The sequence below is a fragment of the Macaca mulatta genome, chromosome 1 (genome assembly GCF_049350105.2).
Source record: "Macaca mulatta isolate MMU2019108-1 chromosome 1, T2T-MMU8v2.0, whole genome shotgun sequence".
NCBI lineage: Eukaryota > Metazoa > Chordata > Mammalia > Primates > Cercopithecidae > Macaca > Macaca mulatta.
In genome coordinates, this window is record NC_133406.1 from 38199519 (window position 1) to 38216200 (window position 16682).

Consider the following 16682-nt stretch of genomic DNA (forward strand, 5'->3'; position numbering starts at 1 on the left):
TTTTGGTAGAGACGGGGTTTCACCGTGTTAGCCAGGATGGTCTCGATCTCCTGACCTCGTGATCCGCCCATCTTGGCCTCCCAAAGTGCTGGGATTACAGGTGTGAGCCACCGTGCCCGGCCTTGTTTTTCTTTAAAATATCTCTGGTACTACAAATTATACCATGCAATAATATGAATTTAGGTATATGTGTATGCGTATCACATACTGCTTTTGGACCATTTTCCTTATTCCTAGACAGGTGGAGTATTTTAAGAGTTTCTGGGACTGCACTGAGTTTTGGGGGACCTGGGGCTCAGAAAGGAACCTATACTTTTTCTACACTTTTCAATCTTAGAGTACCTCAGAGATCCAGAAATAGGATAGTTCTATATTATTATTATTTTTTTTAATTTATTTATTATTATTATACTTTAAGTTGTAGGGTACATGTGCACAACGTGCAGGTTTGTTACATATGTATACTTGTGCCATGTTGGTGTGCTGCACCCATCAACTCGTCATTTACATCAGGTACAACTCCCAATGCAATCCCTCCCTCCTCCCCCTTCCCCATGATAGGCCCCGGTGTGTGATGTTCCCCTTCCTGAGTCCAAGTGATCTCATTGTTCAGTTCCCACCTATGAGTGAGAACATGTGGTGTTTGGTTTTCTGTTCTTGTGATAGTTTGCTAAGAATGATGGTTTCCAGCTGCATCCATGTCCCTACAAAGGACACAAACTCATCCTTTTTGATGGCTGCGTAGTGTTCCATGGTGTATATGTGCCACATTTTCTTAATCCAGTCTGTCACTGATGGGCATTTGGGTTGATTCCAAGTCTTTGCTATTGTGAATAGTGCTGCAATGAACATACGTGTGCATTATTAATATTATTAGCATCTAGAGAGTCTACATAGATCTCACTTGGCCAAGAAACCTACCCTTTTAGGCTTGGGTTCCTGAAGTTACATATATCTCTACATATGGGATTCAGTAGGTTGATAGGCTACATGACAGAACTGACAAAGTGAATCCAGCCTGCAGAGACATGTATTGATTGGCCCACACAGTGTTTTTAAAATATCTGGATTTATAGCTTCTCCTGAAAAATGGAAAGATTTGACAAACTGGGCTGACATCACCACATGGCAGCAACTAGACAGACATATCCTTTCCAGCTTGTCAGAATCCCAACCACTCCTTCTCCTGAAGGTGTCACTTTGTCATTTCTCACCACGTTTGCACAATCATCTACTTGCTCAACACATTTATGTTACCTTCCCAGCTCCTGAAGGTTTGGAACTTGTAATTTACACTATTCAGTGCACACTTCTTTCTCTGTATGTGGTACAGTTAAAGTAAAATAGATAGCAATTTAATATAGAATAAAATCAACTCGTTTTCCCCAGAAACATATTATACATTCATGTCTTCATACCTTTGCTTTGCATTTTTTCCTTCCCCGAGATATTTATTCTCTTGCTGAATGAATTCTACTCCGCTCAGCCCCTAGTACCTTGAATCTTCCTTGATCAATTCTGTCTACAGTTTTTTTTCTCTTCTACAGTCTTAGAACCTTATTTTCTCCCACATTATAAATTTATTATAGTAGAGCTTTAGGAAACTCTCATTCACTTAAAGAAGGCTTGTGTGTGGTCTTATGAAGAGGTTTTTTTGTTTTGTTTTTGTTTCTGTGTTTTTGAAATGGGGTCTTGCTCTGTTACCCAGGATGGAGTGCAGTAGTGCAATCTTGGCTCACTGCAGCCTCCACCTCCCTCAGCCTCCCAAGTAGGTGGGATTACAGGTGCCCACCACCACGCCCAGCTAAGTTTTGTATTTTTAGTAGAGACGGGGTTTCACCATGTTGGCCAGGCTGGTCTTGAACGCCTGACCTCAAGTGATCTGCCCGCCTTGGCCCCCAGAAGTACTGGGATTACAGGCATGAGCCACCGCACTTGGCCTGAAGAGGCCTTTGATTAGTCTTTTCTTAATATGGTTCACAATTCATTTTTTCAGAGAAATATATATAAAGTTGTCATTTTAAAAACTCAAAAAGTAATCTTAGTTTTTGTTTCCTTAGTTTTCTCAATTGGCCTTTGGGCATTAAATTTAAATATCATTTTCCTGTCTTTCAGTTACAGATGAGGACACAGTAAAGAGGTATTTTGCCAAGTTTGAAGAGAAATTTTTCCAAACCTGTGAAAAAGAACTTGCCAAAATCAACACATTTTATTCAGGTGAGTAATTAAGAGACTTTTTTTTTTTTTTTTTTTTTTTTTTTCCTGCCAGGGAAGGATAAATTATACCATATCATTGTTGAAACTTCTGATCAATGATCATTGTTTTTAAATTGAGTCTTGTTTTCCTTACTATACTACACTTAAGAGGTATTTTCTTAGCTGGGATAAGAACACATCTGGTTTCTCAATGTTTGAGCTTTCTGTTGTCATTGCCTAGAATCTTCAGTCAAAAGGATATTGGGACTTCATTGAGAGGCAGTAGCTTGGTATAGCTTCACTGTGGCCCAGTTCAAAGCTTAAAGAGTCAGAAACTTGATATTATCATTTTAGCCAGAGATGAATTACATAGTTCCAGCTTATCAATGATGGCAGTTTTATACCTTTTCATTGCCTAGAACACTCATACTTATTTCTCTAAAGCACTGGCCTCCAGAGTAGCATCTACAGTATGCCATTGGAATGTGAGAAGAAAATGTTGGAACTTATATAAATTTATGTCTGAGTCTTTTGAATTTTATTTTTCATACATGTATTGTTGTAACGTACCTAATATATATTAGTAAAACAATGTCTTTATAGTGAAAAATTTTGGAAACATTACTCTAGAGCACTACCTTAGGCATCAAGAGTCCTGTGAGACCTAGTTAATAATCAGATAGTTTCATGAGTACAGAATCTGAACAAAGTGAGTTCAATTCAGAAGGATATTTCATCTAGACTCGAAACCTTACACATAGTTCCTGTTACACTGCCAAATTTACAGCCTAGTAACTGGAATACCTATCCCTTTGAATGTAATGTATCTATCCCCTGAGCAGTAATTTATGAAAAAAATTTTAGTCTGTAATTGTATTTAATATCAAAAATATAAAATTACTCTATTTTTTCTTTTCATATTTAATATGTAAATTACATGCCTGCTATTGAGAATATACTCTCATCTCTTGGCAAAGACTTTAGAAATACCATAATCTTATAACTAGCATAATCATAAACCAGATATTAGTGTGAATTAGTCTAAAGATGAATAGTTTCATGACTTTACTAATTTGTTTTTTGGATGATTTTTTTCCTGGCTTGTCCACAACTTCTGGAAGCATCTTACTCAGATAACCTTTTTCAGCAGCCCCTTCAACTAGAGGCTGATCGTTCTCTTTTATAGAGTATTGAGAGTCAGGAGATGGAAAAAGGTAAAAAGAGTCAGTGAGAAAGAGCTGCCAGAAGACAAGAGACTGAGTCCAGCATTCTCTTAGCTACCATTGTTCTTCCAAATCAGCATTTCTGTGTATTTCTATAAAAATGAATCTTCTTCTAAGCATCAGTATTGTTCTATTTCTGTCACTCCTGTTCGTTAGCATCTGCTGACCTCTTGGTTGCTCAGTGTGAACTTGGACTCCTGGCTCCCAGTCAATCTCTATCTTAATTTTTCGTATCATGCTGGATGACTTCATTGTCCTTGTGGACAGTCATTTTCAGTTACACTGTACTTTAGCCCCATACACACATAGCCATACCCATCACCCAGAATTCCTCTCCTCTAAAATACCAAAACCTAATATGAATCTATGACCATTTTTCCCAGCCTTTTAGCTTTTTACTCCCCTACTCCTTTAATATGTTTTTCCATGTCACAGAGCTCTAGTTTCTTGACTCTCCCATTTTATTTCAGTTTATCATACACCTCTTATAATTATTTCCTACTTTTTTTTTTTGTCTTCTTTTTTCCTTTTTTTGGAGAATGGGGTCTCACTATGTTGCCCAGGCAGGTCTTGAATTCCTGTGCTCAAGCTATCTTCTTGCCTCTGTCTTCCTAAGTGCAGGGATTATAGGCATGGCCACCACACCCAGCCAGAATTATTTTCTTCTCCATCAATCATTTTAACCATTTTGACCCCTGTGTTTTTAATCCCTTTGCCCTCATTGCCTTATGTTGCATCTGCCTAGTAAAACTCAATCAATTGATCCTTTACCTTCTTCATGCCTACCCCAGAGGCTGCGTAGGACAACAGCAGAAGAAATTGGAACCACAATCAATTCGTTGTTGCACCCTTAACTACACCCTCAAAGCTTCCTGCGGGTCCTAATCAGTATCCTCTTTCATGCTCCAAAGTGCTTTTGTAAACTTTGTATCGTTCTCCAGAATTCTCTAACCCCACCACCTTCCCCATCATGCTTATTATACCCGCTGCTTTACAAATAAAAATAAAGGCCATCAGCTTCTGTTGATGTATAATGCCATGCAGATATATGGTATTATATCTGCACCTCTCTCCCAAATGCCTATAGACATTCTCATCCTTATTTATATTCCTCCAATCTTTGTAGAAGAGATATATCCGTCTTTATTCCATCCGAGATCTTTACAACTACTGACTAAATTTCAACTCTTCAAGACCTTGCTCCAGTAATTATTTCCTCTAAGAATTATTAAATAAATATAACTTCCCTTTTTGTTGATTCAATCTCCTTAGCAAGTCATTCCCTTCAAAAAAAAAAAATGAGCAAGCAAATTTCTTAACTTTATATCCTCCTCCTCCTCATCTTTCATTTGTAGCTGGGCTTTTTCCTTTGGCAGAGGGAATAGTTTATGCACAAGCAAGAGCCATGAAAGAGCACAGCATGTATATATGTCTCTTTCACAAGGATAGAGGCACCTAGAAGACAGAGACAAAATATAAATTTTTTTTTTTTTTTTTTTTTTTTTTTGAGACAGAGTCTTGCTCTGTTGCCCAGGCTGGAGTGCAGTGGTATAATCTCGGCTCACTGTAAACTCCGCCTCCCAGGTTCATGCCATTCTCCTGCCTCAGCCTCCTGAGTAGCTGGGACTACAGGTACCCGCCACCATGCCTGGCTAATTTTTTTTGTATTTTTAGTTGAGACGGAGTTTCACCATGTTAGCCAGGATGGTCTCGATCTCCTGACTTCGTGATCCACCTGCCTCGGCCTCCCAAAGGGCTGGGATTACAGGTGTGAGCCACCGTGCCCAGTCAAAATATAAATATTATTTAAAGCCATGCAAACAGGTAGATTTTCTGCAGGGGAAAAATGTACAGAAGGGATTGCAGTGTTCTCAAGGAGAAAGATAATTTCTATAATTAGGAGATAGCAGGATTAAGAGGAATCAGCGTTGTAGACAGAGAAGACCATATAGCAGGAGGAGGAGGAGACTAAAAGAGGAGGGCATTTGCAATGAAACAAATGTTTAGATTGAGAAAGGGTATTGGAAATGATGTAAGGCTGTAAACTATGAATATATAAAATCAAGTTTATTAGCTTTTTTCTTTTACTATGACATTTTTTTGAAAAAGAAGAATCTCTTAAGGTTAACTCTAAATGGATAATTTGTTTCACAAAGAATAGAAAATGCTTCTTGGTTTATGAAGAAAAATATCTACTGTTGGTAGTACTTTGTTTTTTTTTGTTTGTTTTTGAGACAGGGTCTCAACTCTAGGCTAGAGTGCAGTGGTGTGATCTTGGCTCACGGCAACCTCTGCCTCCTGGTTCAAGTGATCCTCCTGCCTCAGCCTCCGGCGTAGTTGGAACTACAGGCATGTGCCACACACCTGGCTAATTTTTTATTTTTATTTTTAGTAGAGATGGGGTTTCACCATGTTGGCCAGGCGGGTCTTGAACTCCTGACCTCAGGTGATCCACCACCCTCGGCCTCCCAAAGTGCTGGGATTACAGGCATGAGCCACTGCGCCTGGCCAGTAGACACTTTTTATATTTTGAGTTATAGTAAAAAAAAAACTACATTATGACCCAGCACACATATACAGATACATTTGTTTTATATATGTTTGTATGCATCTATATGTGTGTGACTACACAATGTATTTAAATAATTTAAGATTTTTTTCATGAAACAGTACTTATCTTTAGTACTTGTAGTATATTCTGTTTTCTATATTTTTCTATTCTGTTCGATTTTTTTTTATTACACTTTAAGTTCTAGGGTACATGTGCATAACGTGCAGGTTTGTTACATATGTATACTTGTGCCATGTTGGTGTGCTGCACCCATCAACTCGTCAGCACCCATCAACTCATCATTTACATCAGGTATAACTCCCAATGCAATCCCTCCTCCCTCCCCCCTCCCCGTGATAGGCCCCGGTGTGTGATGTTCCCCTTCCTGTGTCCAAGTGATCTCACTGTTCAGTTCCCACCTATGAGTGAGAACATGTGGTGTTTGGTTTTCTGTTCTTGTGATAGTTTGCTGAGAATGATGGTTTCCAGCTGCATCCACGTCCCTACAAAGGACACAAACTCATCCTTTTTTATAGCTGCATAGTATTCCATGGTGTATATGTGCCACATTTTCTTAATCCAGTCTGTCACTGATGGACATTTGGGTTGATTCCAAGTCTTTGCTATTGTGAATAGTGCCGCAGTAAACGAACGTGTGCATGTGTCTTTATCACAGCATGATTTGTAATCCTTAGGGTATATATGCAGTAATGGGATGGCTGGGTCCTATGGTACTTCTAGTTCTAGATCCTTGAGGAATCGCCCTACTGTTTTCCATAATGGTTGAACTAGTTTACAGTCCCACCAACAGTGTAAAAGTGTTCCTATTTCTCCACATCCTCTCCAGCACCCGTTGTTTCCTGACTTTTTAATGATTGCCATTCTAACTGGTGTGAGATGGTATCTCATTGTGGTTTTGATTTGCATTTATCTGATGGCCAGAGATGATGAGCATTTTTTCATATGTCTGTTGGCTATATGATTGTCCTCTTTTGAGAAATGTCTGTTCATATCCTTTGCCCACTTTTTGATGGGGTTGTTTGTTTTTTTCTTGTAAATTTGTTTGAGTTCTTTGTAGGTTCTGGGTATTAGCCCTTTGTCAGATGAGTAGATTGCAAAAATTTTCTCCCATTCTGTAGGTTGCCTGTTCACTCTGATGGTAGTTTCTTTTGCTGTGCAGAAGCTCTTTAGTTTAATTAGATCCCATTTGTCAATTTTGGCTTTTGTTGTCATTGCTTTTGGTGTTTTAGACATGAAGTCCTTGCCCATGCCTATGTCCTGAATGGTATTACCTAGGTTTTCTTCTAGGGTTTTTATGGTATTAGGTCTAACATTTAAGTCTCTGATCCATCTTGAATTAATTTTTGTATAAGGAGTAAGGAAAGGATCCAGTTTCAGCTTTCTACTTATGGCTAGCCAATTATCCCAGCACCATTTATTAAATAGGGAATCCTTTCCCCATTTCTTGTTTTTCTCAGGTTTATCAAAGATCATATGGCTGTAGATGTGTGGTATTATTTCTGAGGACTCTGTTCTGTTCCATTGCTCTATATCTCTGTTTTGGTACCAGTACCATGCTGTTTTGGTTCCTGTAGTCTTGTAGTATAGTTTGAAGTCAGGTAGTGTGATGCCTCCAGCTTTGTTCTTTTGACTTAGGATTGTCTTGGAGATGTGGGCTCTTTTTTGGTTCCATATGAACTTTAAAGCACTTTTTCCAGTTCTGTGAAGCAACTCATTGGTAGCTTGAGGCGGATGGCATTGAATCTATAAATTACCTTGAGCAGTATGGCCATTTTCACAATATTGATTCTTCCTATCCATGAGCATGGTATGTTCTTCCATTTGTTTATGTCCTCTTTTATTTCACTGAGCAGTGGTTTGTAGTTCTCCTTGAAGAGGTCCTTCACATCCCTTGTAAGCTGGATTCCTAGGTATTTTATTCTCTTTGAAGCAATTGTGAATGGAAGTTCATTCATGATTTGGCTCTCTGTCTGTCTGTTACTGGTGTATAAGAATGTGATTTTTGCACATTAATTTTGTATCCTGAGACTTTGCTGAAGTTTCTTATCAGCTTAAGGAGAGTTTGGGCTGAGACAATGGGGTTTTCTAAATATACAATCATGTCATCTGCAAAGAGGGACAATTTGACTTCTTCTTTTCCTAACTGAATACCCTTGATTTCTTTCTCTTGCCTGATTGCCTTAGCCAGAACTTCCAACACTATGTTGAATAGGAGTGGTGAGAGAGGGCATCCCTGTCTTGTGCCAGTTTTCAAACTGGCTTGTGCTTCCAGTTTTTGCCCATTCTGTATGATATTGGCTTTGGGTTTGTCATAAATAGCTCTTATGATTTTGAGGTACGTTCCATCAATACCGAATTTATTGAGCGTTTTTAGCATGAAGGGCTGTTGAATTTTGTCAAAAGCCTTTTCTGCATCTATTGAGATAATCATGTGGTTTTTGTCTTTGGTTCTGTTTATATGCTGGATTACGTTTATTGATTTGCGTATGTTGAACCAGCCTTGCATCCCAGGGATGAAGCCAACTTGATCATGGTGGATAAGCTTTTTGATGTGCTGCTGGATCCGGTTTGCCAGTATTTTATTGAGGATTTTTGCATCGATATTCATCAGGGATATTGGTCTAAAATTCTCTTTTTTTGTTGTGTCTCTGCCAGGCTTTGGTATCAGGATGATGTTGGCCTCATAAAATGAGTTAGGGAGGATTCCCTCTTTTTCTATTGATTGGAATAGTTTCAGAAGGAATGGTTCCAGCTCCTCCTTGTACCTCTGGTAGAATTCAGCTGTGAATCCATCTGGTCCTGGACTTTTTTTGGTTGATAGGCTATTAATTATTGCCTCAGTTTCAGAGCCTGCTATTGGTCTATTCAGGGGTTCAACTTCTTCCTGGTTTAGTCTTGGGAGAGTGTAAGTGTCCAGGAAATTATCCACTTCTTCTAGATTTTCTAGTTTATTTGCATAGAGGTGTTTATAGTATTCTCTGATGGTAGTTTGTATTTCTGTGGGGTCGGTGGTGATATCCCTTTTATCATTTTTTACTGCGTCTATTTGATTCTTCTCTCTTTTCTTCTTTATTAGTCTTGCTAGCAGTCTGTCAATTTTGTTGATCTTTTCAAAAAACCAGCTCCTGGATTCATTGATTTTTTGGAGGGTTTTTTGTGTCTCTATCTCCTTCAGTTCTGCTCTGATCTTAGTTATTTCTTGCCTTCTGCTAGCTTTTGAATGTGTTTGCTCTTGCTTCTCTAATTCTTTTAATTGTGATGTTAAAGTGTCAATTTTAGATCTTTCCAGCTTTCTCTTATGGGCATTTAGTGCTATAAATTTCCCTCTAGACACTGCTTTAAATGTGTCCCAGAGATTCTGGTATGTTGTATCTTTGTTCTCATTGGTTTCAAAGAACATCTTTATTTCTGCCTTCATTTCGTTGTGTACCCAGTAGTTATTCAGGAGCAGGTTATTCAGTTTCCATGTAGTTGTGCGGTTTTGATTGACTTTCTTAGTCCTGCGTTCTAGTTTGATTGTACTGTGGTCTGAGAGACAGTTTGTTATAATTTCTGTTCTTGTACATTTGCTGAGGAGTGCTTTACTTCCAACTATGTGGTCAATTTTGGAATAAGTGCGATGTTGTGCTGAGAAGAATGTATATTCTGTTGATTTGGGGTGGAGAGTTCTGTAGATGTCTATTAGGTCTGCTTGCTGCAGAGATGAGTTCAATTCCTGGATATCCTTGTTAACTTTCTGTCTCGTTGTTCTGTCTAATGTTGACAGTGGGGTGTTGAAGTCTCCCATTATTATTGTATGGGAGTCTAAGTCTCTTTGTAAGTCTCTAAGGACTTGCTTTATGAATCTGGGTGCTCCTGTATTGGGTGCATATATATTTAGGATAGTTAGCTCTTCCTGTTGAATTGATCCCTTTACCATTATGTAATGGCCTTGTCTCTTTTGATCTTTGATGGTTTAAAGTCTGGTTTATCAGAGACTAGTATTGCAACCCCTGCTTTTTTTTTGTTCTCCATTTGCTTGGTAGATCTTCCTCCATCCCTTTATTTTGAGCCTATGTATGTCTCTGCATGTGAGATGGGTCTCCTGAATACAGCAGACTGATGGGTCTTGACTCTTTATCCAGTTTGCCAGTCTATGTCTTTTAATTGGAGCATTTAGTCCATTTACATTTAAGGTTAATATTGTTATGTGTGAACTTGATCCTGCCATTATGATATTAACTGGTTATTTTGCTCGTTAGTTGATGCAGTTTCTTCCTAGCCTTGATGGTCTTTACATTTTGGCATGTTTTTGCAATGGCTGGTACCGGTTGTTCCTTTCCATGTTTAGTGCTTCCTTCAGGGTCTCTTGTAAGGGAGGCCTGGTGGTGACAAAATCTCTAAGCATTTGCTTATCTGTAAAGGATTTTATTTCTCCTTCACTTATGAAACTTAGTTTGGCTGGATATGAAATTCTGGGTTTAAAATTCTTTTCTTGAAGAATGTTGAATATTGGCCCCCACTCTTCTGGCTTGTAGAGTTTCTGCCGAGAGATCTGCTGTTAGTCTGATGGGCTTCCCTTTGTGGGTAACCCGACCTTTCTCTCTGGCTGCCCTTAAGATTTTTTCCTTCATTTCAACTTTGGTGAATCTAGCAATTATGTGTCTTGGAGTTGCTCTTCTCGAGGAGTATCTTTGTGGCGTTCTCTGTATTTCCTGAGTTTGAATGTTGGCCTGCCCTACTAGGTTGGGGAAGTTCTCCTGGATGATATCCTGAAGAGTGTTTTCCAACTTGCTTCCATTTTCCCCCTCACTTTCAGGCACCCCAATCAGACGTAGATTTGGTCTTTTTACATAATCCCATACTTCTTGCAGGCTTTTTTCATTTCTTTTTCTTCTTTTTTCTTTAGATTTCTCTTCTCGCTTCATTTCATTCATTTGATCCTCAATCGCTGATACTCTTTCTTCCAGTTGATCGAGTCGGTTACTGAAGCTTGTGCATTTGTCACGAATTTCTCATGTCATGGTTTTCATCTCTGTCCGTTCGTTTATGGCCTTCTCTGCATTAATTATTCTGGTTATCAATTCTTCCACTCTTTTTTCAAGATTTTTAGTTTCTTTGCGCTGGGTACGTTATTCCTCCTTTAGCTCTGAGAAGTTTGATGGACTGAATCCTTCTTCTCTTATCTCGTCAAAGTCATTCTCCATCCAGCTTTGATCCATTGCTGGTGATGAGCTGCATTCCTTTGGAGGGGGAGATGTGCTCTTATTTTTTGAATTTCCAGCTTTTCTGCCCTGCTTTTTCCCCATCTTTGTGGTTTTATCTGCCTCTGGTCTTTGATGATGGTGACGTACTGATGGGGTTTTGGTGTGGGTGTCCTTCCTGTTTGTTAGTTTTCCTTCTAAGAGTCAGGACCCTCAGCTGTAGGTCTGTTGGAGATAGCTTGGGGTCCACTCCAGACCCTGTTTGCCTGGGTGTCAGCAGCAGAGGCTGCAGAAGATAGAATACTGCTGAACAGCGAGCGTACCTGTCTGATTCTTGCTTTGGAAGCTTCCTCTCAGGGGTGTACTCCACCGTGTGAGGTGTGGGGTGTCGGTCTGCCCCTAGTGGAGGATGTCTCCCATTTAGGCTACTCAGGGGTCAGGGACCCACTTGAGCAGGCAATCTGTCTGTTCTCAGATCTCAACCTCCGTGTTGGGAGATCCACCGCTCTCTTCAAAGCTGTCAGAGTTGCTTGCGTCTGCAGAGGTTTCTGCTGCTTTTTTGCTGCTGTTGTTGTTGTTGTTGTCGTTGTTGTTTAGCTGTGCCCTGTCCCCAAAGGTGGAGTCTACAGAGACTGGTTGTGAGCTCCACCCAGTTTGATCTTCCCAGGGCTTTGTTTACCTACTTAAGCCTCAGCAATGGCGGGCGCCCCTCCCCCAGCCTGGCTGCTGCCTTGCGGTTAGATCGCAGACTGCTGTGCTAGTAATGAGGAAGGCTCTGTGGGCGTGGGACCCTCCCGGCCAGATGTGGGATATAATCTCCTGGTGTGCCCGTTTGCTTAAAGCACAGTATTGGGGTGGGAGTTACCCGATTTTCCAGGTGTTGTGTGTCTCAGTTCCCCTGGCTAGGAAAAGGGATTCCCTTCCTCCTTGCGCTTCCCAGGTGAGGCGATGCCTCGCCCTGCTTCAGCTCTCGCTGGTCGGGCTGCAACAGCTGACCAGCACCGATTGTCCGGCACTCCACAGTGAGATGAACCCAGTACCTCAGGTGATAACGCAAAAATCACGTGTCTTCTGTGTCAGTCGCGCTGGGAGCTGGAGACTGGAGCTGTTCCTATTTGGCCATCTTGCTGCGCCCCCCCTCGATTTTTTTTAAATGCTGATTATGATCCACTAAATTGGTTTTATGACCTCATACTGGGTTGCAACCCTCAGTTTGAAACATGATTTCTTTAAGTTAGGTTGCTTCTCAAAAATAATTTTAGGCTAGCTACTATTAAAAATTTTGGTGCTATAATTTGATGACTTCTGTTTTGTGTGTGTATTGGCAGGGCCAGTGAGGCATGTCTCTTGATGTCCTCACTGGTACAAATTGATAGTCTCTAGAGTGACTCCTGCCAGATCAGGAAGTGGTAGGTAATACGAAGACATGATTGACAGAAATATAATTTGGTTCTGGTCCTCAACAGTATCTTTTTTCCCTCCTTATTTAGCAACCTTCTCCCCAGAAGATTGTAGACTGCAGTTCTCAGACACTAGGGCACAAGAAAAACTGTAAACAATATGGGGTGAGTTTAGCTTAATAACCTGCCTCCACCCACTTATATCTCACACATTAAATAGTTAAAAATGCTCCATTTTTAAGTGAGATATTTTTGACTAAAAAACTTTAAATGTCCTGAAACAAATTGCTGTATTTTATTTGTCTGTTTCTAATCACATCAAAAAGGCCAAACAATCAAAATATAGCATGAATGCTGCTAAAATTTGGAATGTTTTTCTTGCTGATGCTATTTACTATTGAACCTTCCTAGGCTTCCACACACTCACTTATACAACAAGCAGATTGATTCCCAACCCTGTAGGGTTCCACACGTTAGGATCAGAAGCTATTTTCAATATTCAGAAAACCTGATGTAAGTTATTTTGTTAGTCTTTATTTTTTATTATGTGTCTTTGGTTAAAAATTGACATTTATTTAGATGACATTTATTTAGATTTATAGATAAAATCAGTATTCGAAGATCATAGGAAGAGGGGAATTGTGAAAGGGAGAGGTTCTTCGTGGTAAAAACATTGCTAATCCCTAACCTGGAAGTCTCTTAGGTCTCTTCTGTCACTAGACAAGGTATCCATCTTGAAGTCTATACCATTAGAAACCTTTTTTTTTGTGGTAACCAGTAATGTCTTTTTCCAGTGGACAACTGATCCAACTGATCACTTCACTTTTTTCAAACCAGTTTGCCTTTTCTCTTTATTAAAAATACTTAGCTTCTAAACAGTGTTTATGTGCCTAATGTTAAAAAAAAAGTCAGAATATATGTGTTGCTTCTAATATTTCACAAAACATTCAAGCCTCTTTTATTGGCTGGAATTTTGAAACAGCTAAGTGCTTTTTCTTTGTTTTTGAATAATTTCATTTTTTTTTCTGGCTGCCTTTTTTTGGCTTCAGTGACATTGGGAAGTCACAGCAGTGTTAATATGCTGTCTCTTTCTTTACTAAAAAGGATAGGAGGGAGAGAGGGAAGAAGGAAGGTAATTGCATTGGTGTTTTATTAGTGGGAAAATTATAATAGAAACAGACTTATTTCTTGCCTGTAAAATATGTTCTTGATTCATATAAATGCAAGACCAATTAGATAATAGTTACTAAGAGCTATTCTTATTACATAGTTATTCCTGTTATTCCTGTAATCCTTTTACAATGTCTTGCTGTATGTTTTTTTCATTATTGATTTATATTGTTTTTATACAAAAGGAATTTGAGGCACTGTATATTGTTATACCACTAAATGTGTGCAATTAATAATTAGAATCTTTTACACTGAAATAGTAAATGTTCATTTTACAAATGATACATGTGTCTAGTATGCATGTATTTAAACTATGACTTAATGACTGGTTTTGTTCTTTGCTCGTGTGTGTGTTAAAATGTGGATTAAGTAGGTATTTTTAATGAGAGTGGTCATAGGTTGGTATATTGTTTTAAATTCCCATGTCTTAACATGTCTTCCTGCGTCATGAGTCTCTTGAGTTCATTACAGTAGAATCGGTTACTTAAGAACTGTTTAAAGGAGTAGGGAGGGTAGTAGGGGAAGTGAAATTAAAGCAGCCACTCTTGCTTGCTTTCTTGTTAATACATCTAAAGGAAATTACAATTACAATATTTGTATTGTCCACAATAAATTTTCCTTTCTTTATTCTGTTAAAAAAAAAGTGTTTGATAAGCCTCTATTAAAAACAAGCCATGTGAAAACCAGACTCATTTTCTTTCTCCCCTTTTTTTCTCTCAGCCTCATTTTCTTTCTCTCCTTCCTTCATTCTGTGTCTCTCCTATTTTTCTTTTTTTCTTTCTGAGACTGAAAGGAAGGATGAGGAATGTCTATGGTCATGAGTAACACAGTTTCCAAATGGCATCTTCACAAACAAACACAATATCATGTAAATTAATTTTTTTAAAAAATTGTAGGTCACAACCCAATAAGTTGGTCAGAAAATTAAAATACAGTCACGTGTCACTTAATGACAGGGATAATTCTGAGAAATACGTCATGAGGTGATTTCATTTTGGGAACATCATGTGTACTTACACAAACATAGATGGTCTATCCTGTTACACATGTAGCCTATATAATATAGCCTGTTGCTCCTAGGCTATAAAACTGTCCAGCATGTTACTACAGAGAATACTGTAGGCAATTGTAAAACAATGGTATTTATTTATCTAAACATAGAAAAAGTACAGTAAAAATAAAGTATTATATCTAACGGGGCTCCTGTTGTACATGCTGTCAGTTGTTGACCAGAATGTTGTTCTGTGGCGCTACGACTGTACGTGGGTCATTACAGGCATGTTTTTAAAAATATAGATAGAATATAGTAGAATAGAAAATATCAGAGTGTTATTTAGTAAATACATCTGTTGTGTTTATTTACAAATTTTATGTATTTTTTAAAGTTTATGTGCAATATGACATTTAGTATTTTACAGTTATGCAAAGTACTGTGAAAACTGACATGAAGAAGCATTGACTTTACTTGGAGGAAGAAAGCAGGATTGAGGAAAAGCCTTTAGAAGAAGTGAAATTTAAATTGGGTCTTTGAAAATGTGTAGGCATTGGCCAAATGCTCTTAAGGGAGGTTGTTTGGGGATGGCTGTAGGGGGAGGTGGAATTTAGTGCTTCAAAGCAAGGGAAAAAAATCTATCCAGATGCATAGTGGCATTAAAGTACATGACATATTTGGGGATGAAGACAATAACAAATAGTCTTTTGAGGCTGAATTTGTAAGATATCAAGGAGTAAGTTGCTGATTAGAGAGAAAAGTGGAAAAATTAGATGTTTTATTCACATACAGATTTCAGACTTCAGTATCTGAGGTACACATGTTCAAGTGTGTAGGAATTCCAGATAAAAGCAGTATAAAAAATGCATGTAATGTAACAAGATTAACTATCCTGAATCATCTGTGATGGGTCAACATTCTCATTAACTTACTTTATATTTTGAATAACACTAAGGTCCATAAATTGAATTAGCAAGATAGTAATATTGTAAGACAGGTAAACAAATAATAAAAATACTCTAAGACATTAATTTTATTTTAGAAAGAATTATTCTTCAATTGCATAACAACAGCATTGCCATTCTGAAGATAGCTTGTAGTTCTTGAAATAACTTTTTCTAAAAGTAAAAGAACAATGAATTTGGTGAAAGCAAAAGATATTGGTAACCCTTATTCTAGCTCTTTGAGGGATACATAGGTTCTTTGAAAATTCTTGAATGGTTATTGGAAATTTTTATCAAATATTTAGTATGAGAGCCTATGGCGTTAACATATTAAAATAATCATATTTGTTCTCATATTCAGGGTCACTTGATTTACTGGCATAAGTAGTAATTGTAGTTTATTGGCAAAATAGTCTATTTTCATCAATATTTATAAAATTGCTTAGAAGTATTATGTGTAATATTTTTTCAGATAGCTTCTAAGTTGTTAGGACATAAATACTTAAGTTGTTTGAACCTGACTACTTAATAAATAGAAGCATTAGGTATTCTTTTGGCCTAGAAGCATCATGAAAATATTACTGAGACACAAAGTACACCATGAACCAAGAAAGAACCTAGAAGTTCTACATTGTTTTTGATCTTGAGGATAAGACAGACACATTTGCAATAGAAATGTTTAACATATGTAAAAAGAGCCATAAGATTCATTCATTCATTCATTCATTCATTCATTCACTTATTTATTTATTTTGAGATTGAGTCTTGCTTTGTCGCCCAGGCTGGAGTGCAGTGGTGCGATCTCAGCTCACTGCAACCTCTGCCTCCCGGGTTCAAGCAATTCTCTGCCTCAGCCTCCTGAGTAGCTGGGATTACAGGCGCCCACCACCACGCCCGGCTAATTTTTTTGTATTTTTAGTAGAGACGAAGTTTCACCATCTTGACTAGGCTGGTCTTGAACTCCAGACCTCGTGATCCACCCACCTCGGCCTCCCAAAGTGTT

The 16682-nt window shown here is 38.4% G+C and overlaps 1 protein-coding gene across 1 annotated transcript in view; it reads left to right on the forward strand.

The window, feature by feature from the left end:
* The window catches only part of XPR1 (xenotropic and polytropic retrovirus receptor 1), a 262003-nt gene that overhangs the window by 158558 nt on the left and 86763 nt on the right, over positions 1-16682 (forward strand). Inside the window, exon 3 of the mRNA XM_015122502.3 lies at positions 2116-2217. Within this exon, the coding sequence (XP_014977988.1) occupies positions 2116-2217 (102 nt within the window). The remainder of the gene's footprint in view (positions 1-2115; positions 2218-16682) is intronic.